Raw genomic sequence first — 23,858 nt, 5'->3', positions numbered from 1 at the left:
AATAAATTACATGCTCCATTGATGCTTGGGGGAGATATTTCTGAATCAAGGCATGCTTACGCAAGATGTAAGCTTGCGGAGTTTCCGGAATTTATTGTATTTGTTCCTTTAAGAAATCTTCAACCAGGAGAGGTTGACCAATGTCCCTAAAAGTGTTGTTAATTTCCGTTTTTAGCGATTAATACTCCTTCTTTGCATAATCTGGTTGAGATTTTATTCCCGTTATTAAATTGAAAGGGATTCCAGCAGTGGCGGTCCCTCCATGGAACAGAGGGAACAGGCTGTTCCCTCCTACTTACTGCGCTTTTGGGCTATTTAAATTATTTATATTAACATAATAAGAACACTTCTTTCTCCCGAAATCAACGTTTCCAAAAGTAACACTGAAGAAAATCTTTCACCGTGGCTGGACGTTTTTTGACGTCATCAACCCCCAACGCATCATGGTTCTCACCCCATGCTCTACCATGGTCTCTTAGTATCATGCCCTCTACTGTCTGAAGCGCGAAGGTAAACGATTCCCACGGCACCACGGAAGCTGAACACTCTAGCTGTTCCCTCAGAGAGATATTGCGGATTCGCTTTTCTTCCAGTTTTTGCTATGTGCTGAAGTTTAATCGCGTCATAAGTGATACTTTTGAGTGTAGAAAGTCCATAACTTCCTAATCTCGTTGAGAACTTGCGTCTGACATTCATAACGAACTGAAAAAATCTTCTACAGTCTAAACGTCTGCTAAATGCCTTGGCTAAACGCTGCGAAATAGCTTCCGAGGGAACAGCTCACATCCACCTGTTCCACCAACCCCAAGACCAAAGTTCCAAGGCACGCAGCTGCAGGATAAGAAAGCGAATGTTGCGAGTGTTGTATGATCGACCGGCTGAGTACGAAAGCCTGTAGTTCATTGAACTTTGCAGAAAATACAACAAACCAACACACATCCTAACTGAATTAAAAACTAAAACGAAATCATACACAAGGCATTTTCAAACGAGTTACTACAACTCTGTAAAATGATTAACTGGATATTCTTCCAGTGGCAAATTATATTGTTGTCCTTGTTTAATCATGAGAAGGGAGTCTGGAACAGGTCGGGTTTTGTCACATTAACAACTTCTACTAACAGGGTGGCTACTCACCGGGAATTTCTTGAATTCCGGGAATTATGCGTGAATTATTGGCTCCGGGAATTGTGCGTGAATTCTGCTTGAAACTTTCTCTGTAGACATGAAAAATTGCAACTTTTTAAAATCCCAATTCCATTGAATTTATACATATTTATTAATGACCTGAAACAAGTTTTTCACAGTTTAGATTTTACTTTTATCAAGAAAAGAAAGCTGCGTGGAAAATAAAACATTATTCTCTCAATCCGTTTGCTTTGTTAGTGTTCTTTGCGGAACAATCCATCTGATGGACGGAAGATTATTGCAAGATAAAATATCTTGAAGTTGATTAGGTAAATTTAAAATTCTTATAGAATTAACAATTTTTCGTAGATTACTATTTCCCGTAACATTTGTGACTTGTGTTTGTAGATGTATTTATGGTCCCGAATAGCAGTGGCGTGCCCAGGATTTTTGTAAGGGAGGGGTTACCTATACTTTTTCTTGCTAGTCCGCCCTCATTTTGTCATATTTTCCTACCATTGATGTTCTTTTTTTACATATTGGGCCAAAGGGGGGGTATAGCCCCTCCTTGGGCACGCCACTGCCTATTAGCTATGTGAAATGACAAATGTAAACTCCGCGCGTTAAATTATATATATGTACCGTCAAAGTGGATTAGAATTATTGGATTCATTGGAATCGCACAAACCATATATTGTTAATATAAGTATTTGTTGGTGTGTATGTGTGTGGGTGGTGAGAGACGGTAAAACCTTAGTTTGAAATAGATAAAACATCTGCTTGAATTTTTGTAAAGTTCGCCTTGAAAACCGGGAATTATACTTGAATTTTATTTTGGTCCTACAGTAACCACCCTGACTAATCTAGCGAACGTCATGAAAAAAACTCGACCATCTGTGTGCCATTATTGCATTGAGGACGTTTGAATTACAAGAATACTCAACTCTATGAAAAACGTCAACTTAATCTACGAATAAAGAGATGAAACAGGTCACGACAAAATATTACTTTCTTTCTCTGATGACTCATAAATTTATATTATCAATTTTTTCTTTGTTGCGCCTCAACAATTTTATTTTTAATGTTTTCTTTATATTATATCACATTTGCTTTAAAATTATTATTGTCATATAATTTTAACGTGCCTCATGTTTGTCACTTCTGACATTTCAATAAGGGTTGAATTTTACTTGATCTATTGTATTATATTAAGACACCCATGCGAAGGGGAACAAGTGCAGGTGACCTGTTCCCCTGCCTGATTTATCACCGCACGCCACTGGATTCCAGTGAGGAATAAAGGCAAGAAATCTTTTCTTTTTGCAGTGGTCCAAGTTAATGCATCCGCCATATTTTCAAAAGTTGTGAAAAATTTATCAACTTCTAAGGGTTTTGCCCCTGAAAACTTTTCAGGTTGAATAAAATTTGGTATGTGCAATGCCATGACTTCAGTATAGTTGACAACGGTGTAAGGAATAATGGTAACGCAGTGCGTGGAATGTGCAGTGTTAGTGGAAAACTGCTGTATGTATCGCCACCTTGCCCTGGTGGCTGGACGAGACGGCGAAATCGGAACTGTTTGTTCCGCCAGCTGTTGAATCCTCGTTAAAGATACGTCTAATTCGTGTTCATTTTTCTTTAGTATTCCTAACTCTCGTTCTGAAGCACATATTTCCTATAAGGAACTCGCAGGTACAACTAAAAGTTTTTTTTTAAAAAAAAATGTGCCTCTAACCATGTTTCCTCTTTCCCTTATTTGTTATTTTTATTTACCGGGATATATGTGTAAGTATAAAAGGTGAAGAAAAGGGGCTAGCGAGAGGTTGTGTAAATAGGCTCAGACCTTTATAAGTTCGGAGTGACGCCTCCGTCCTCCAGGTACATACCTGCGCCCTTTCTTCCACGATGTTGACTAACTCAAACCAAACCCAAAACTGTTCTCGAAATTTCCTTCCGATCTTCTCAGATCGGTTCAGTTGCTTCGCTATACAAAGTCGATTCAGATCCAGCTGGTACCTTTCCACGGATGAGGCAAGTAATGGAATTTGTAACGTCTGCATTCCAAACCGACGAGAACATCCTGTCTCCGTAATGTTTCGTTTTCCACTACACCTTCTAATTTTTACCTACAAGTAACAATATGGTAAACGGGTGCATAATGTATGCCCGGGTGCGGCCAATCTCAGACTCCGCGGGCTGCAGGCAACTTCCACAGCGTTGCTGCTTCGCTGCACTTCGCCGTCGAGAATCGCGCAAGTGCGTTCCGTCTAGAAGATCAAAAGTATTGTCGCAGCATAAAATAATGAATGAAATATTTCTCATATTGCAAATGGAATACTGCTGTACTGCAGTTTTTTTGGGGAGGGGATTTCTTCTAGCTGTTAACTTCATATGAACATCGTCTCCTTCGATACCCGGTGGAGGTACATAGTGGTTCGGATCCCACTTTAAACTGTAAGTTCAGTCCCGATTAGCCTACTTGTGCATAAAGTGAACTTAAAGAAAGAGAAAACAACTCCACTCAGATTTATATGACCGTAATTTTCCCAGTATTATTTTATGTCGCACATTGAAATAGATACAATAATAACGCACCTGCTGTGTACAGCGATTTCATAAGCAAGGGAAACAGAGTAAGGTGCGTACTAGGGATAGCAACGAATAAAAATTATATTTAAAAAATGCGCATTTAAGGCTCGGCTGAACCTTTGGCATGCGAATGGGCGTTTTTTTCCTTCAAATTTTCATCTCAGTTTTAAAAGCCTCTTGGATATTTCAAAATATGAAAAATTACATACGCTTAGAATTCCTTCTAGACCATTGACTTGAATTTTCGTGTAGTTTTCTTTCACTGTTGTCCAGATATTATCAATAGTTTCGTGATTACGTAAGTCTATTAATCCACCTCTCGCCTAGTGAACATTTCAGAGTGGAAACATTTCTACCAGTGATTGATCAAATCACTCAATCACTCGCAGACAGGATTTTCCCCTATGAAACTGTCGCAAAGAGGTTCAGTATTCTAGATGAACTTGCAGTAGGAACTCCATCACAGCTCGCGAGCATCTACGAGGAGGATCTGGAACCCTCGCTAGAGAATGAGCTGATACAGTTTGCACACCTAGTAAGCAGTAGGAATGTCAAACATCAGGAAGGCATCCCAATGGAACTGTCTATGTATAATATTGTATGTAAGGACCCGTTCCGTAGTACATTTCTCAATGTCGAAATTCTATTTAGAATATATTTGGTCTTAATGGTAACAAACTGCAGCGGAGAAAAATCTTACTCAAAAATGAAATTATAGTGAAAAACAGGTTTCGTGCTGCCATGGGACAGGATCGCTTATCCAATTTTTGTTTATTAAGCATTGAACATGAACTTGTTCGTGAATTGAACTTCGATGATATAGTAGATGAATTCTCGGCGAAAAAGGCAAGAAAAGTGGGTCTACTATAAGTGTTAAGCCTTTGGGAATTTTCTTGAAGAAAGTGTAGTTACTACAATTTCCACAATGAACCTGTCGGTAGTTGTCCAGTAGATAGACCGTGCATATGTAGTGACATATTTACTCTTAATTGTAAATAATATCATTTATAATAAATTATGTACGTAAGTACAGTCTACTGCTCAGTTCTCTGTTTCCGTCTGAACCCCCTTAGTATTTACTATATATTGAAGTTACTGTATTCAATCTTCATTATATACTGTAGACATTTAGACGCAGAATTTTACTGCTGCTATAGCGCTACAATTTTCGTCCTGTAACATTATTTTACTGCGCTATTCTCCCTGCAAACCTATCTGCGATATGTTCGATTGTGAATGACAAATGATTCTAAAATCAGGTCTACCATTTCAACTGCTGAAAATTGATGGTTAACATATTGAGCTAATAAAGCGCCTAGTAAAAGGTAATAAAAAATGGGGACCCCCACAAAACATTTTGCTCAGGGGCCTCCACAAACCTTGATACGGCCCTGCCATGATAACTATGACGTCACTGCTTATGCTGAGAGCTTTGAGTGGCAGGCAAACCAACCTACTGCACTTACCTTGGAGGAGTTGAACTGAGTGCGCCCCTCAGTCGATTATAAACCAGCCGTTCTTTCTTCTTAAATACTGGATGACTTCCTCAGTATGTAGCATGTAAATAAACCCCTGAAGCTGTTTATGAAGCTGCCTAGTTGTTCTGTTTTCTGTTTTCATTCGGAAGACTTCCATCAAAAACCACTGCCCTTAAAGCCAAAAGACATTTTGTAAAACAAAACGATCTTCTGATTTAGGAGTAAAATCATCAATGTAAGTTCAACTTGGAAAAGACACACGCTCGGTAGCAGAAGTGTTCCTCCATCAGGATCAAGGTTAACAGTGCCTTCGTGTTGTAGTAAGTACGACGAATATGTTTTTTTTACCTCCAGTATTTTCTTTGACACTAATTTATTCGGATCAACAGTGTTACTTGAATTCAAAACCCTCAGAGACGAAATTGTGAATTGAACACAAAGTACGCGGTTATCGAAACAACTGTAAGCCTAATTGAATGACAACTTTCTATCATGTATGATTAGTATTTTATTATTATACATTGGTATTAGAAAGAAATATTCTAGAAAGAAAATATAAAGAATGTAACAAACAGAAGGAAAAATTTATTATGGGTCTTTACAATATCTTCTTTTTATAATTTTTAATCTTTACATCATCCTAAAGCCATCCTTTCACATGTAGACCCGTTTCATGGTTAACATTTAAATATTAGACTGTAGTTTTAGTCTGGTAGTCTGCACATCGCGCGTTTTCCTCATCTGAAAAATGAATTGAGTAATAGGTCAAACAACACACTGATAACTTATATTGCTGCAAACTGTCTGAAATATGTAGAACAATTTGTACTATTACATTAGAACAATAATGTTGTTCATCGACATGTGTTGAAGATAATAAGGGCACGTTAGTATTTTATTCGAGAGTGGTTCATGTATTCCATCGTGGTAGCAGCATAGAATCATATCTATTCGATGTACTTCCACTGCAATAAGAGAAATTGTACTTCCTAATTGCTTTTCCTATATTTAATTATTTATTTAAGTATTTGAATTATACTGCTAAAAAACAGCATACACGCCACATACTGAAGTCCAATAAATAACAGAAAAATTACACAATATAATTACTGAATGCTAAAACATACTAAGAATACAAATTACATTGGAATAATAAAACCATATTATTAATAAAATCCATTAAAAATTACAATACCATCAGTTATATTAAGACTCATGTTAAGTTGTAAAATTACGCATGTTACACATTTTGAATTCATATCAGCCAAAAAGATATTTCAATGCTCCAAGCGTATGCAATGACAGGGTGGCAGATGTAGACAGATTCTGAAGCTCTTCTTGGATCTACTGTTCTGTTGCTGCAGTTGTTAATTGTTGAAGAAGGAAAAACTTCAGCACATTTTTTTAAAAAAAATCGATCAGTTCTTCAACGTAAGGTGTCATTTAAACCATTAGAAATTGCAATATTTTCCTTAGTTTACACTGTGATGTTCAAAATATGAGCAAATGAACCAATCCAGTATCAAAATAAAATTGACAGTGTTGAAGGCTGACTTCATGATCTTTGTGTTGTGTCATTTGATCCTGTTTCTATCTTGAATTTGATTGAGATTTGTTTGTAAGGTATGAATAAGAAGGCTAATCGGGATTGGACCTACAGTTTAAAGTGGAATCCGAACCACAAAGTGCCTTCAACCTGTAGTATTGAATACGGGTATTTCTATCTTGAGTATGAAAAGATGATGGACAAATATAACGTCACAGAATTCAGCGTTCTTAAAATTGTAATCAAAATCAAACCATATAGAGAACCTTAGAGAAATTTTTTTTTTCATGGCATTCCTGATTGATTAGATTACTAATGTAATATCGGGAACAAATATTCCCCATTACCAATCAAATTCTGCACATGTTTGGTGGCGATCATTTGCATGTGTCTTCACTTCGTCCATTCTTATAAGGTTATAAGGGCAAGGCAGCCAGCAGGATTTTTCTCTGGGGAGCAGCAGTGCCTCAAAGTGGGAGAAAGTTAATAGAATTCTCATAAATTATGTCTAGGATATGTTTGCATAGGCATTTAATCTGCTGTCTTTCACGGCACCCCTTGTCCATGTTTTCACGTTACAATTTCAAAATGTGAATTATATGAAGTCTTTCCAGAAATCTCAAGGGGAGGGGGGAGGGGGTAAGTACACCCTGCATATTGCAGACTAATGAGACTCTGAGTCCCCTCTGTGTGCTGTCCATATGTATTTGTGATTGTCCCTTCATCAGTTTCATATTACCACCATTCATCCTCAGATTCACAATTAGCCAAAAGTGGTAGAAAAACGAAGTAAAATAGAGCAAATCAATCCATTCATGCACTCATTCGTCGACCTGTCATAAATAAACCCCCTTATACCGCACTAAATGACAAATTTCAAGTGTGATTCGTGTGTCATGTAATTGTACGTACATTTTTTGTTCAGTAAACTTATTGTGCAGGAAAATGAATTGTCAATAGTGATCTTTGCAAAAGTTCTTTGAACTACTGAACAAAGGAGTTCTTTCAAGAATAAATGGTTTGGGTTGATTGATTGACTGATTGAAATTCGAATTACAGGTGCGTCAAGACTAAGGCTATTTTTCATCCGTCACATTATACGGGGATCAGCACGTTATCGTAGTAAGAATCAATCCTCTCTCTGAGGATTAGAATCTTCTTACCAAGTTAAAAGCTAAGGCTGTAAAAGTGCACTCCGTAAATATAATTACCATGCACAGGGCAACACAGCCCTACAGATAATTATACTGGCCTTAGGTCCAGACGCCAGAGCTTCGTTGGCCTTCAAATAGCAGTTATCGAAAGCTACGTGGAAGTGCGTTAAAGATTTTGGTGCCTTTCCAGAAGGTCACCCTTTACAGCAAGAATCAAAGGACATGGTGAAAGAAAGATAAAGAGAGAAAAAGAGGGGATAGAGGGTGATAGAAAGAGACAGAAAGAGATTATAAAACAAGGGAGGATGAAAGATAGAATGGTAGAGAGAGAGGAAGAGAGAAAGAAAAGAAGTAAAGAATATAGAGAAACAGAGAATAGGAGGAAAAGAAAAATAGCGCTATAAAGAAACAAATGTACGGAAAAAAGAGAGAAAGAAATATAGGATAAAAGAGATAGAGAGGGGGAAGAAATAAATAAATAAAAATGTATAGAAAATAAAGAAAAGAAAGAGAAAAGGAATGAGATAAATAAATAAAGAGAATAAGAGAAAGCAAGAGGATTGTATATTCCATGGACACCTATGCAGAGTTCACCTCAAAATGTTTCTTCCTTCAGTTCATCCGAATGAAATTATCTTGTGATGCTAGTGACGCAGTCGCCACTCAATGTTTGCACTCCGTCCTGCCTTTCTGCCCCCTCCCCTACACACACACACACACACACACACAGATTTGTCTACCCTACCATGCGAGGACATGAGCAGATCACATACAATACGAGGACATGGCTCAACTGCAATTAGTAGCGCTCAAGAAAGACGTTTTATTGAGATGAAACACCACGCGCGTCGGCATACTAAATGGCTAAATAATAACGAAGATATGACAACTTTTCTCCTTACAGGCATGTAACAGACATTACGAGGACGGTCCTCTAACTGTTGGTCATCTGTATAACCAAATGTACACCTGTGTTTTGTGTGCACAGGTCCTCGCATCGCACATAATTCTATCAACGATGCGAGGACATTGATGTCCTCGAACTGTAGATTCTGCAACAAACGAAGTGAGGACCTGAGTGTATGTATGTTGCCACAGCTGGTGCACCACAGGGGGCAGGGAGAGGGTCGGATTAGGAGGGATGTGGCTATCGCGAAGGGAACTGTTCTAAATGAAAGCCATATGTTTCCTTCTTTGAAGTAAACCGTCTTGCGGTTAGCAAACTTACAACTTAAAAAGACTCCTGAGGGTCTGGGTTCCATTTTAGAAACAATGCCAGAAATGGAATTTCTGATCCAAGAAAAAAAGTTGTCCAGGTAGTTTCACTGAACCTGGTGAGTTGGTGTTTTAAGTCCACTTTATGCACAGTAAGGCCAATTGGGACTGGACCTACAGTTTAAAGTGTGATCCGACAGGAGAGATAGGAATGATAGCCAAGAGGCTTTTCAACAGGTGACGGACGACATCGATTACTTTTGCAATCTATCAAAATATCGCACTTGTGCAACTACTACGACAGATAAGGAGTCATCGAGCAATGTGGGCATGTTTGGCGGAAAGAAAGAACTGTTGTACAATACTACTGCATATTGCTTTTCAGTTAGCCAACTATTCCTTTTTCTCAGTTTGGAATTAGCTGCAAACATAGTCAGTAGACTTAGTTACGTACTATTTAAACATTTAAAATAAGCGTGAGCCAGGATGGATCGAATTCGAAATCTGGATTCCATTCAAAATCCGGATTCCCTCCGAAATCCGGATTCTCCGTTTTTACTATACGGATACCGGATATATTTTTTTAACAAAAAAAAACGGATTTGGCCATCTGTACTTTCTACATATGTATGACTTTTCCAAAAATATTACATGGAAACTTTCTTAGAAATATTAGCGAAAGTAGAAATCTTCCTTTCTACTTGTATTCCATTCATTTGCACTGTATGGATATTTTATTTCGTACTGACGTGTATGAGACTTTACGATCATCAGAAAATACATTGTAGTGCAAGCCAGAAGAAAAATATATTTATTTCTAATTTATTTTTCTTATTAAACGTCGCCATTCTACCTTTTTGTTTAATCGCGACGATGATGATGAATGATGAAATTGTTATTTGAAAGGGTTTATCAAATTACCGAAATCCGATAAAGTTAAAGATAAAACAACATAAATTTCATGAATAAAATTGTCCTTCATTGACATCTGACAAAATACAATTATGCCAGATATTAGCTCATCAGGTGTTTCGAGTGGATTGATTGATTGATTGTTTGCTTGCTTTATTTTACTTCGCCTTTAGTACCACTTTTGCCTAATTTTCAAAGATGAGGATGAGTGATGATATGATGAAATTGATGAATGGACACTCACAAACATCCACGCCCAGGCCGGGATTTGAATCAGGGACGCCTAGGGTCGTAGCTCAATGTGCTAACCACTCCGCCACGGGGGCCGGCTGTTTCGAGTAGAGAAATGCACGAAGTTTATAATCATAACATTAATAATAATATATAAAAGTAATGGTTTCATTGCAAATGATGTATTTAGGGGGGGCAGGGGGTCTTTTTCCCCAAAGTTCATGGTATTATTTAAAACACCATCCCAGTTGTATTATTAAGACACAGAATGTCAACATGATTCTGATTCCGAAGCTTTTGGATATATTCATACAGTAGTTCCCAACCTTTTTCTACTGACCACAACCTTCACCAAACCCCTGCAATCACGACACACGTTCATTTGAATTTCTAATTATTATTTTTATTATTATTACATACAATTATATGTGGTATCAGATATTTAACTGAAATGAAGTACGCCCTGGTAGCCGAGCGCTTTGAGTATACTGATAAACAAACACTGTAAATTCACCTTACAGGGGTGACTTTGGTTTGTAACAAATAGACGTCCACAAAAGGCAAGTTTCCTCGTTCTAAACAAAGGTGAGTTTTCCTTCATGAACTTGGGAAGCGCATTTACCCGCCCTCGAAATGAGGGGTTTTTATACTCACCCGAGCTTAGGGGGTGCATTTGCACTGTATGCAGATGAAAGGGTGTAAATACACTCCCCCCCTCCATGTAGGACTGCCTTGACGGGGCGAGGGGGCTTAGTAGGGAGGTCAATTTCATCTCATCATTTCACCCATTCTTCATATCCATATCTCACGTTTTTCACCATTCCATCACGTCATTCATCTCCATATCTTTGACCTCCCTATTAAGTAAGGTAGGGAGGTCATTTTCATCTCACCATTTCACTCATTCTTCACATCCATATCTCACGTTTTCACCATTCCATCACGTCATTCATCTCCATATCTTTGACCTCCCTATAACTAAGGGTCCTGCTAGAGGAGACAACCTCGATAAAAAAACCCTATCCCAAGGTGTGAGTTGCACGTGCCGATGGGACAGTGTTGGCTGCAGGGGTAGGTGCAGTCGCGAACGTGGCCTCGGGGATTTCGGTTTGGTCCTCGAGTAGCCTCCATTTTTGGGGGTAGGCCTTCCTCGGCATAGAGGGCATGTCGAGGCGACAATTTATGGACCCTCCACAATAAAACACTTTTGTATATGGGTACAAAAAACAACTCAAACGGGGGGAAACCCCCAAAACGAGCGCGGCCTTCCAGCCCGCTTCAATTAGTGGAAAAGACAAGTAACGTGCCACGTTATCTTGTGATTAGTATAGTGCAGAAGACCGATAGTAACGATGAATCTGGAACAACCAAGAAACATACAGTTGCTACATTAAAGGACTTGTCACCATTCCTGATCAAGAAGCAGCTAGACTACGCCGCTGGTTCAGATGTACCAGAAATAAAAAAGCTGAGAAACGGGAGTCTACTGATCCAGACCAGCACAGATCGCCAGACAAACAACCTTTTAAAGCTAAGATCTTTGGGCGACTTCCCTGTTAATGTTGAACCTCACCGTCAACTTAACAGTAGTAGAGGTGTGATTCGCCACTGGGATCTGCTAAATGCTGAGGAGGAAGAGATTCTTGAAGCACTCTCAGACCAACATGTGACCGCAGTGCAGCGAATAAAGACGCGTAAGTCCGGAGAACTAGTACCAACTGCTTCACTCATAGTGACGTTTCAAACGACCACTCTCCCAGATATTGTACGGGCAGGATATTTGAGACTCAAAGTCCGTCCGTACATTCCTAACCCGATGCGGTGTTTCAAATGCCAGCACTTTGGGCACACTCAGCCTTCCTGCAAGGCCACTACCGCCCTTTGTGGTAAGTGTAGTCTGCCTGATCATGGGACCGAACCTTGTTCTTCAGGTCCCAAATGCATTAACTGCCAAGGCGAGCACCCAGTCTGGCATCGTGACTGCCCCTCTTTCCAGCAAGAGAAGAAAATCCGAGAGTTGGTCGTCACAGAGAAAATCTCTGCGGGTGAAGCCAAACAACGTCTCCGCGAAAGTATACGCACCACTTTACCTGTGCCATTCGCTACAGTTGCTGCAGCTGCTCTTACCCGTCGCAGTGTAGGTGTACAAACCAGCGACGTGTCAACCCAAACGACAACGCTTCCCGTAGTAGCTCGCCCTGCTTCGAGGAAACCAGCAACCACTCCTCGCTCCACTGAAAAGAAGTTCAAGCAGGTACACACAAAAGAATATTTTCTGAAGTCCAGTAGCTCTCCAGTCAGGGCGGCATCGACCACCCTGAGACTTAAAGCGCAGCTGAAAGCTGCCAGGCGGGCGCTAAAAGCACCCGCCCCCACTCCCCCTTCTTCATCCCCTTCGCCCTCTGTGTCCTTACCCGAGGACATGATACAGGACGAAGCCGCGGATGAAGAATTTATCAAGGTGACAGGGCCTAGAAACAAAGTACGCCTCAAAAGGTAACTATAATACCTCCAGCTATGGCTTATTGTCTCCAATGGAACCTTAACGGTTTCCGTACTCATCTCGAGGAACTGCAAATCTTAATATCTGAATTTGACCCTGCCATTATATGTCTCCAAGAGACACATTTTCGTCCAAATGAATCAGTGATTCTAAACGGATACACGCTTTACCGCACCGACAAGCTTCCTGAGGGTCGTCGTGCACACGGTGGTGTTGCAATCGGTGTTCGAGATAACATCCACTCAACACCAATCTTTCTCACCACCCCCCTCCAAGCTGTCGCCGTGCGGGTCCATCTACCACAGCCAATATCTGTGTGCTGTGTCTACATCACAAGGGAAGAGCGATTCTCACTTGAGGACCTCCATTGTATTTTCGAACAACTTCCGTCTCCTGTAGTTCTTTTGGGCGATTTTAATTCCTACCATCGTTTGTGGGGCTCCGTTCGTACAGAGCCCCGGGGTCAAATTATAGATCAATTCCGTGAGGCGTCAGGTTTAACGTTGCTGAATGATGGGACTCCCACATATTTCAGTCCTTCCTCAGGCACACACTCTGCGTTGGACTTGTCCTTCTGCAGTCCCAGCCTTGCTCCTACCACATCTTGGAGCGTTCACCCTGATCTCTGTGGGAGTGATCACTTCCCTCTCATTCTTACCTTCGAACATCTTCAGCACTCACGTGAACAACTCCCTCACTGGCATCTCAGTCGGGCCGACTGGGGTGCCTTCGAGCGTGCAGTGGACATTGAAGTCGATCTAGCGTCGACTTTACCAGCCATCGACGCCTTAGATATATTTGTGTCAAGAGTGCATGATGCTGCACGCACCTCCATTCCACATCCCAGTGGACCTGCGAGGCGACGCCCAGTCCCCTGGTGGACTGCGGAGATCAGTGCAGCCATCAAGGACCGCAATCATGCCCTAGATCGATTCAATAGGAACCACACTGCCGCAAACCTCGAGCAGTTCCGCATTAAGCGTGCCCGTGCCCGTCGGCTTATTCGAGCCAGTAAGAAGGCGTGCTGGGTCCAATACGTGTCTTCTCTGACGAAGCAGGCTTCGTCGAAAGCCGTTTGGACCAAAGTACGTCGCATCCAGGGGGGTGCATCTACTCCTCTGAGCGCTCTGGAGCACGATGGGACGTTGTACACTGATTCTGGAGACATAGCTAATATCTTGGCCACGCAGTTTTCTGATGCGTCTAGCTCTGAAAATTATGAACCACGTTTCCGCCGTGAGAAGGATCGTCAGGAACGACGCCCTCTAATTTTTCGAAGTCATAACACCGAGCCATACAACTCTCCATTCACTGAACGGGAGTTCGATCAGGCGCTTCGAGATTCTAAGAATACAGCTCCTGGAGTGGACAAGATCCACTATGAGATGCTTCGTCATCTGCCCATTGGAGCCAAACATTTCCTTTTGGCGGTATTCAACAGGCTTTGGTTGGAGGACTCTTTCCCCACTTCCTGGAAAGAAGCTATTATTGTTCCCATCCTGAAACCAGGTAAACAACGCACCGCAGCCTCGAGTTATAGGCCTATTGCCTTAACTAGCTGTGTGTGCAAGTTGATGGAACGCATGATCAACAAGCGTCTCACCTGGTTTTTGGAGGAAAACTCATTGATAAGTAATTTTCAATGTGGTTTTCGCTCCAACCGTTCCACACTGGACCATCTGGTTCAGCTGGAAACACATATTCAGGATGCATTCCTCAACAAGGAACATTTAGTTGCAGTTTTCTTTGACCTCCAAAAGGCATATGATACAACGTGGCGCTTTGGCATCCTAAAGCAGCTCCATTCTTGGGGCGTGCGTGGCCATATGGCGTACTTTATTGAAAATTTTTTATCAGATCGCTTTTTCCGCGTACGTGTTGGGAACTCCTTTTCGGATCTTCACGAACAAGAGAACGGTGTCCCGCAGGGCAGCGTACTTAGTGTGACTCTGTTTGCCATAGCAGTAAACAGTGTTATGGCAAACATTCTTTCCCCTGTACATGGCCTCCTCTATGTCGACGACCTCACGATCTTTTGTCGCTCACGGAATCTCGCGTCAGCTTCTCGTCAACTCCAACTGACGATAAACCGTTTGGTTGAGTGGTCCTCCCAAACAGGTTTCACCTTCTCATCCGAGAAATCCGTTTGTGTTCACTTTTGTCGTCAGCGTACATGTCATTTAGATCCTGACCTGTACATGGGAAAGTCTCCCCTGTGCTTCGTGAATGAGGTCCGCTTCCTGGGCCTCATTTTCGATAAGAAATTAACATGGCTACCTCACCTTCGCCAGTTAAAGTTCTCTTGTCTTCGAGTTCTCAACCTTTTACGCGTTTTATCTCATACTTCTTGGGGTGCTGATAGGACGGTATTGCTTCGATTGTATCGTGCGCTCATCAGGTCGAAGCTAGATTATGGATGTGTTGTGTATTCTTCTGCTCGCCCATCTAGACTTCGCATCCTAGACACTGTCCACCATGCTGGTATACGTGTGTGCACTGGTGCCTTTCGGACCAGTCCAGTCATAAGTTTGTACGTAGAGGCATCTGAGCCGTCGCTGTCTCTGCGAAGACAGCGGCTGCTAGTGAACTACTTCCTCCATCTTCGCTCGATGCCTTCACATCCTTCATTCCACACCATCTCAGACGAGGGTAGGCTGGCAAGGTATCGGCTCCACCCTAGTGTCACTAGACCATTTGGTGTTCGTGCAGACGAGATCCTCTCAGCACTTGGTGTTGACAGTGATCTTCCTGGCGTCTCTCCACTCATTTCGCCTCTCCCTACCTGGGAGTTTCCTGCACCTTCTATCGATTTTTCTCTGACTGCTCTTCCAAAGTCAGAGACACCAATGGTTGTATACCAGCAACGGTTTTTAGAACTTCGTGCCAAGTACCCCAATTTTAATGTGTTTTACACGGATGGGTCCAAGACATTCGAATCAGTTGGTTGCGCCTTCGTCCTAGACTCTCAAAGTTCCAGTTACTTGCTACATCCTGCCTGTTCCATCTATACAGCAGAGTTGTACGCCATTCTAAAGGCACTGGACTTTGCAGACGTCAATGGTCTGAAGAAAGTCCTTGTGTGCTGTGATTCGACCAGCGTGTTGCAGTCTCTGGATTCGCCGTATTCCCGGCATCCAGTAGCGCAACGCATATTCAGACGGCTTGTGTCCTTATCTGCCAGCACAGATGTACACTTCTGTTGGGTCCCTAGCCACGTGGGCATCCAGGGGAACGAAGCAGCTGATGCTGCCGCCAAGTCTGCTGATGCAGATGGCGATGTTCTCGTCCACCTTTTGCCAGCTAGCGACCTGCAGAATGTGTTCCGTTCTCGCCTTCTTGACACTTGGCAGACCGAGTGGGATGTGGAAACGGGGAACAAGCTTCACGCTGTTAAGCCCACCATAGGTGTTTGCCGTTCCTCGTCTCGTCCCTCTCGGCGAGAAGACGTTATTCTTACCCGCCTGCGTATAGGACACAGCCGTCTCACGCATGGTCACCTACTACAAGGGCTGGACCCTCCGTTGTGTCGTACTTGTAATGCTATTTTAAGCATCCGACACATTCTCGTTGAATGTGTCGATCTTGCTTACCTCCGGCAGACTTTTAACCTTTCCGGCTGTTTGTCATCCCTCTTGGGTGATGACAGCAGTATTTTATCACATGTTTTTAGTTTTTTGCGAAGAGCTGGACTCTTCCACCGTCTGTAAGGAGGTTTTTAGTTTATTCTGACTTTTTAATGTGTTGTGTTTGTCTCGTGCAGGTCTTTTTACAACCTTGCACTTTTAGTTTTTCCCAAGGGGCTTTCTACACCCCTTTTTTAAAATTAAGTCAGAATTTTAGATAAGGGGACATTTCCCCGTATACATGGAAGGGTGCGAAATGGCCTTAAGTGCCGACGCACCCAGAAATTTTAACTCAATATCAATAAATACACTCCTTTAACCAGGGCAAGCATGTTCACCACATACATTTGCTAGAGGAATAATTACAAAGCCTAGACTAGTGTGAGAAAACTCACCCGTGCTTAGAAATTGGAAACTGGCTCTTTGGGGACTCCTATTTGTGACAAAACTCGCCTCAAAAGTCGTAAACTACTGACTCTTCATGCAGTTCATCAGATGATCATTCATCTTCATCGTCGCGATTAGTTAAAATTGGTAGAAAATCGGCGTAAAAAAAATCAAGTCCAAATTGAAATTAAGCACTTTGGTAAAATAGTTGCACTGCTAGCACACGCATATGCCGAGTATAAACTGACTATTACAATCGCACGATAGCAGCAAGCAGGAAAATTAAACTTATCATTGCTACCGGTGTTGACCGTTCGGTATAGATATTCTCAAAATAAAACGACGTATTATAGGGTAGGTAGCAAATAGTAGAAAAGCAGTATGGAATATGGAACCATTCCAAATGAAATTATATGTATTTCGCCATACACTTACTGGGGTTTCTACACTTTTTTTAATGTCGTGTTGTCAGACCCCTAGCTAGGGATGGGCGAGGGTGGCTTAGCCTAACCTGGACCGATACCCCCTTTCATCGTATTTCACAATGTCCTTCCATGCTTCTTCTTCACATGCATGTCAGAAAGAATTTATAAGTTTATTGATATCTAATAAATTTGCATCTCTTATATCGCAAACGGGAACATTTACTAGGGGCAAGTGAGACGGAACAATGCATTCCCTTCAATTTCAAAATTTTAGCTAATAATTCAATTTAAATTATCGATTTCTTTTCAAAGAAAAAATAGTAATTTGTTCTTGCTCAATACGCTATCACCACGTTGATTTGTATATTAGTCATATCAACTTCATACTTATTACTATGAAAATTAGCCGTCTCACCGGTAAAATTAATATTGTTGTTCATTTTTAAAAAAATAGAAAGAAGAGTAAAAATCTTCTCACTTGCTCTCCTCGCAATGAAAGTGCTCTTGAAACCACCACAACAGCTTTTCTCAAAAGTAATACAATTCTGATAGAAGAATTTAGTTATATGTATGAATTCAAGAAGCACCGAATTCTATTCTAACTTTGAACAAAAAAGAAATAAAAAACATCTCTAGTTGCAGTTCATGTTTCATTTCTGTTTAACTATTGAAACTAAAAGTATCATGTTTTACATGTTTGAAACAAGCTCACCCCCACTCACCAATAACCCTTGAACGTCTCCTCAAGAGATCACTCCAAGCTACAGGCCTGCGTGTTGTCAGAGTTTGGCATCTACTTTACCAGAAACACGACCGAAGACACAATTTCCGTTTGCATATTCATATTGGTCTGAAAGAACTCTTTCACGATAATTTAAAAACGTCAGAAGGAAATATTCTGAACGTGCGAATTGAAAAAAAAAAAGACTAAATAAAAATAGAAATGAAAGCTAAGCAATTTGGAACAAGTAACATATGCACTGGAATATATAAAAACATGAATATTTTCAGTGGTGGTTGTTCAAGAGAATACTCACCCTTCAGTACGTATGATTCTTCCGTCCTCTGAACACTGCAATGTGTGAGCAAATACTGGTCAGTTTAAATAAATTCAGGCAAGAACTTTAGAAACTCAAGTGCAGTTTAGAGTCATGCGATTGGTCAGTGTAGGGACACTGAAGACAGACCTTTCAGCCTTATATTGTTTTTAGTGAAAAGCGTGGAACTACGGGGGAAAAAGGGTGCGACTCAACCGAAATGCGTTAGGGGTCAATCAAGTAATTTTCGAAAACTCACTAAAGATGTGGAAAGCTGTCATAAATTACCGATCTTTCGAACCAGAATGTCCAACCCTTCTGGTAAAATTGATGAGGCTGTGATGGGGATGAAGAAGTTTAAAACATTTAAGAGAGAAGGGTCGGCAGAGAAAGCATGCAGAGGGATGGGGAACAACAGGGGTGTTGCACATAAACTCGCAAAAACACAATAAAAGGAGCCTGCCTTTAAGAATTGGCCTCAATGAGAGAAACATCCCTCAGATGGTTAAGGGGTTACATAACGGCACGTGTGGAGTTAGCAGGCTGGGGCGCAAGAAGAGAAAGTGAAGAGATCTCCCTTTCAGAAAGTGAAAACCGTCACTCTCTTCGCATTTATTGTACTTCCCTTGTTAGTTCTAACACTTTCCCTTCTTGGAGTAAGCACTCTACGAACAAAGGCGGTACCAACTTTACCCTGTGGGTGTATCACTTCGTGGGGCTTCTTTTAAGATATTCAACAATGTTCGAAGGGCCACAAAGATTATAGATTATATTGATATTGACGGTATTTATGTGCAACGTGATTATCTTTAAGGATACAATCTAAATGTTGAATTGCATGATTTATTTATATTTCTGGCTATTTTACATCAACGTTTACAGGTTTCGCTTGACCATGAGAAAGAAAGATGTAGTAATAAATTACGGAAGTGCAATTACCGGAATTTATTTGACGGCACAGAGAACGTCACTGGCATGAAATTTTAAGGGCCTTTGTTGGGTCACTTGCAGCAGAACATATAGTACGAGATTGCGACTATTTTAATCTACTTTATTTACTTGCTTTTCGATCGTTAGGGGTGAAATTTGAAAAGTCAATGAGGCAACGAACGAAATGATGAGTCTGAACCACTGTGCAACGTTCCTCCATCGGGATCAAACTCGATAATCCTTGATTTAAAAGTCACAATGTTAGGTTCTACATTAACATCGAGATCCATCGTGTACCTCCGTGTCAACCATAGCTTCTGAGACACTCATAAGTGAGTATCTCAGAAACTACAACAGCCAGAGAGAGAAAATTTGGGGATTGTTAAATTTAACACACAGCTAAAACACCACCACTAGACCCTGTGAAAGTTCGGCCCCCCAATCCCTGGTATAACTCCGGCCCTCGGGATTACTTCCCTTCCCTTGCATTTTCCTTTCAATCTCTCCTTCCACCTCACCTTGCGTGCCAAGCCAGCAGATTATATTTGCGCCGGAATTACGAAGGGGGGGGGGGTTCACATAACATTTATATTTTTAGTCCCTGGTTCGTTACACATGTACAGAAAGTGAAAAAAATATTTTGTTAAAAATGGACAGTAACTGTAGTTCTTGGAGTTACTTCAGCAAATCATAACATTTCTAGTAGGATTATATGGATTTATTATACGTTGCTATTATTTACATATTTACAAAGCGTTTCCATACTTATGTGCATTTACATAATCAATCAATTTCCTTAATTCAAGCAAAGGTGTATCTATGGCCTAACCATTGGTACTTTCATTAACACAGAGGTAGCCTAACTATCTTTGTAGCCTACACTCGACTTACTTGATATTCCGACTAGTCTTGCGTTTCCTTACGCAGCATCCTCATTCAGCCCGCTAGGCATTATGATGCGACTCGGCAATATCGTACAAATGCAAATCTTTTGTAATTGGGAATCTTGTGGTTTTTCAAACAGGGGTTAGCTTTACCAAATGCTACATATATTTTCCATCATTAGTTTAGCCACCATAAGTGAATTAAACTTTCGAAGTAGGTTCCTTGGCCAAATGATACATTAATTTCAGTCACCAGTCTAGCCACCATAAGTGGACTAAGACTCTCGAAGCTGTTCATTTGCCAAGTATTACATTTTCTTCTCAATCATTCAGTCTAGCCACCCTGAGTGGACAAGACTTTCGAAGGGTCTTCGTCGTTGTGAAGGTAGTGAAGAACTGTTTTTTTTTTCCTAAAGCCCAACTGGCCCTTTTTCATAGTCGGGGTAAACGTCCGTGAACGTGAACCCCGTAGCTTCCCCCAAACCGGGAAGCTAAAAAACAGTGGAATCTAATATCCAGCAAAAATCACAATTCATTAAGCACATACACTTACATGTAATAATATCATAGAAGTACACACATGGAAAACATATTACTTAACACTACACCTTGTAGCTGGCCGGCAATTAATTAATACAATAATACAAAACTAGTAATGGTCAACCCGACCATTACAACTCCTACTTCTTAATTTCTGTCTAGCTTGGGTATTACTTGACCTTTTATTTGAAAGATTGAGGGGCTCCCCGATTTCGCAGTGGTAGTGTCGTCTCCTTGTAATCAAGGGGTCTCGTGTTCGATACCCGATGGAGGCTCATAGTGGTTCGGATCCCACTTTAAATTGTAGGTCCAGTCCCGATTAGCTTTACAGTGCATAAAGTGGACTTAAAACACCAAATCAATCAATCAATCTTCAAGGATATTCGAATTTCGAAGATTGCACCTGACAAGTTGGATTGTGGCACGTAATAATAATAAAATGTAACATTGACGAGTATGAAGCGGAACTCTAGAAGCTGTGAAAAACATCTGAATTTTTCAATCACATGTGATTACAAACGCATTTCAATGAGTGTACGTAACTATTAAAGGCCGTACCAAAGATGTGAAAAATACTATGCGGCAGTAGGACGGACTGGCTATTGGGACAAGCATGCATTTCTTCCCTTGCCCCAACACAATAATCGTCCCTTGTACTTGGCATCAGTCAAAAGAAGAGAAACGTAAACAAGGGGTCTCGTGTTCGATACCCGATGGAGGCACATAGTGGTTCGGATCCCACTATAAAACCAGTCCCAATTAGCCTTACTGTGCATAAAGTGGACTTAAGACACCAACTCAATCAAAACTCAAAAGAAGTGAAACGGAATTACTAAAACAAATGGGTTCTAAATCAAAATCTAATGTCCGTGTGCAAAGGCAACAGTTGTCGCTGAGGTTGTATTAACATGTTGCTAGAAAAATTCTGGATTCCTCCCTACTTACACGTTATTTTTTTCTTTAAAAAAAACTGGTCACCGCACCACAATCCAAAGAAAACGAAGCGCATCTGGAGTACGCCATTATGCTTGCAAGGTAAAGCACCCGAAAATATAAATTTGTGTCTGATATTTTTAAATTCCTTTGAAACAATGGCCATGATTATGACAAAAATAAATTGATTTTTTTGCAGGAACAATATTAAGATGATGGAAATAACCTAAACCTGCTTTCCAAGACCTATTTGAGATTACTTGATACTAGGTTATTTACGTCGCTTTTCTGGCACTTTTGGCTAATCAAGACGGTGAGTATGAGTGATGATTTATGAAATTGATGAAGGGACACTCACAAAGAACAATCAACACCAGGCAGGGATCCGAATTCAGGACCCCTGGCATCGTAGCGTACTCTGAAAACCACTACGCAAGGAAGTCCGCTCCTATGCCTACCTGAATTGATATTGGTTTATTTTGGGAATCTCTCACACAGTATGTTGTTACAAGTACAGACTTTTACAAGAAAGTTCTGTTCTCTTTGGTATAATGATACAGCATCTTTTACAAACATACTGTCATCGCATGAATTCCAAAAAAATATATAGTGGCGTGCAAAAATGGGGGCTGGAGTTATCCCCCTTTGGCCCAGTAAAAAGAATGTCAAAGCAGAAAAAGGTGGCGAAATGATGACTGACTATTGTATAAATGTATAAGTGCCCCCATTTCGTAAATCCTTGTTACGTCACTGTATCTAGAGTTTTGTCTTTAAACCCAGTTTATGCACAAGATGGCTAATCGGGACTGGGGATTTGCAATTTAAAGTGGAATCCGGACCACTTCTACCTCCACCCTGCATAAAACCCGGGGCCCTTTAATTGCAAGGAGGTGACATTACCACTACGTTATCCATCAAAGAAATAAAAGCTAAAACTATCCCACAACTTTTCAAGACATGGAGTGTTCCATTTGGAACAAAGAAATGGAGGAGAAATGGCCGTTCCACTTTCTGATAGGAGAGGAAGCGTGATAATTTACATTGACATTTCTTAACATTTTGAATTTTTTTTTTCTCGAAAATGGGACGAGCCCCAATGATTTTTTATTTCCATGTGTTAGTACATGTATTCAGCTATAAGATGGCATACCACGTTTTTTGCTACCCTTCCGCTGTTTTGAGATAAGCCTAAATCTAAAGTTCCCGATTTCGCAGTTTTTGAGTGTTTAAATCTGCGTCAATATCCAAGTAATGTGCTATATCAGGTAGCTTGGCCTAATAGTGAGTTTCCATGCCCAGTAAAAAAAAATGGGGTAGTGTTACTTAACCAAGATATTAAGGGCCGAAAACAGGCAAAAACTGCATTTTGAACCCTCTTTGTTGCCGCATAACAATGGAAAGCAACAATACCCCATCAAAACAATTGAATGTATACAAGCAGTCTTATACTAACAGTATATCAAAACAAAAGTTCGGGGTGTTGTTGCTTTCCAAAGATACAGCACTCCAAACGTACTCATGTTTCACTTTTCATGAATAGTGGACGGTTTGACCTTGAACTTTGACATTTTCTACAGGGTAGGGAAAATTTTTCCAGCGTCTGAAAATTACACAAAATTCATTTCTCATGACCTACTTCAACATATAAAAAAATCACGGAGAACAAAAAATACAACTATCCAAATATAACTTTTTGGTTCGAATTTCAAAGTAATTGCTCTTAAACACATTAAAAAACGTTATGTTCTTTCCTATTTCCCTTTGACAACAGACACATTGCAGACATAAAAGAACAATAGATAATGCATTTATGCATTCTCACTTTCATTCAGCTATAATTCTCTTAGGTCACCTTTCGTTACACTTTTCATTGTATTTTATCTCCCTTTTAAAAAAAATAAGTTCCCTGAGTAATTTTGCAGCTGACTTGCTAATTAAGAAAGTCATAAAAGTTTTCTTTACTAGTTCGCACTAGAAACGTTTCTCTAAAAATCCCATCCCGACACCCTTCCTTCAAATACACTACTGTCAAGAGGAACTAATAAATCTTGTTTATCTTCCTAGACAGAAATTGAATAGTTTATTTCAGAAACCCCCCATTTCCACAAATATCGTTTGTGAGAAAACAAAAAAAATGCTATTGTCCCATATAATATTTGAGCGCAGTAAAATAAATTGGTCAAAATTAAGTCCCATTGTCCAAAGACATTTACATGGTTTTTGAATGTTTCCGATATTAAGTAGTGGGGGAATAATTATTTTTCCAATTTCACAGTTTTTTTTTTCAGTGAACCACTTCTGTACATTTATTTTGCGCCATTATCAGCGAGATTTTATAATGCT

At 40.5% G+C, this 23,858-nt stretch overlaps 1 protein-coding gene across 1 annotated transcript in view; it reads right to left on the bottom strand.

Annotated features, from left to right (window-relative positions):
* Window positions 1-5,760: 5,760 nt before the first annotated feature.
* Window positions 5,761-23,858, bottom strand: part of LOC145995332 (uncharacterized) — a 70,051-nt gene continuing 51,953 nt past the window's right edge. The window contains exon 10 of the mRNA XM_083131940.1: window positions 5,761-5,936. Within this exon, the coding sequence (XP_082988066.1) occupies window positions 5,887-5,936 (50 nt within the window). The 3' untranslated portion in view covers window positions 5,761-5,886. The remainder of the gene's footprint in view (window positions 5,937-23,858) is intronic.

The sequence above is a fragment of the Lepisma saccharinum genome, chromosome 11, assembly GCF_977018435.1.
Source record: "Lepisma saccharinum chromosome 11, izLepSacc3.1, whole genome shotgun sequence".
Classification (NCBI taxonomy): domain Eukaryota; kingdom Metazoa; phylum Arthropoda; class Insecta; order Zygentoma; family Lepismatidae; genus Lepisma; species Lepisma saccharinum.
Note: the sequence above shows the minus strand (reverse complement) of the source record. Positions and strands in the feature narration are given on the sequence as shown.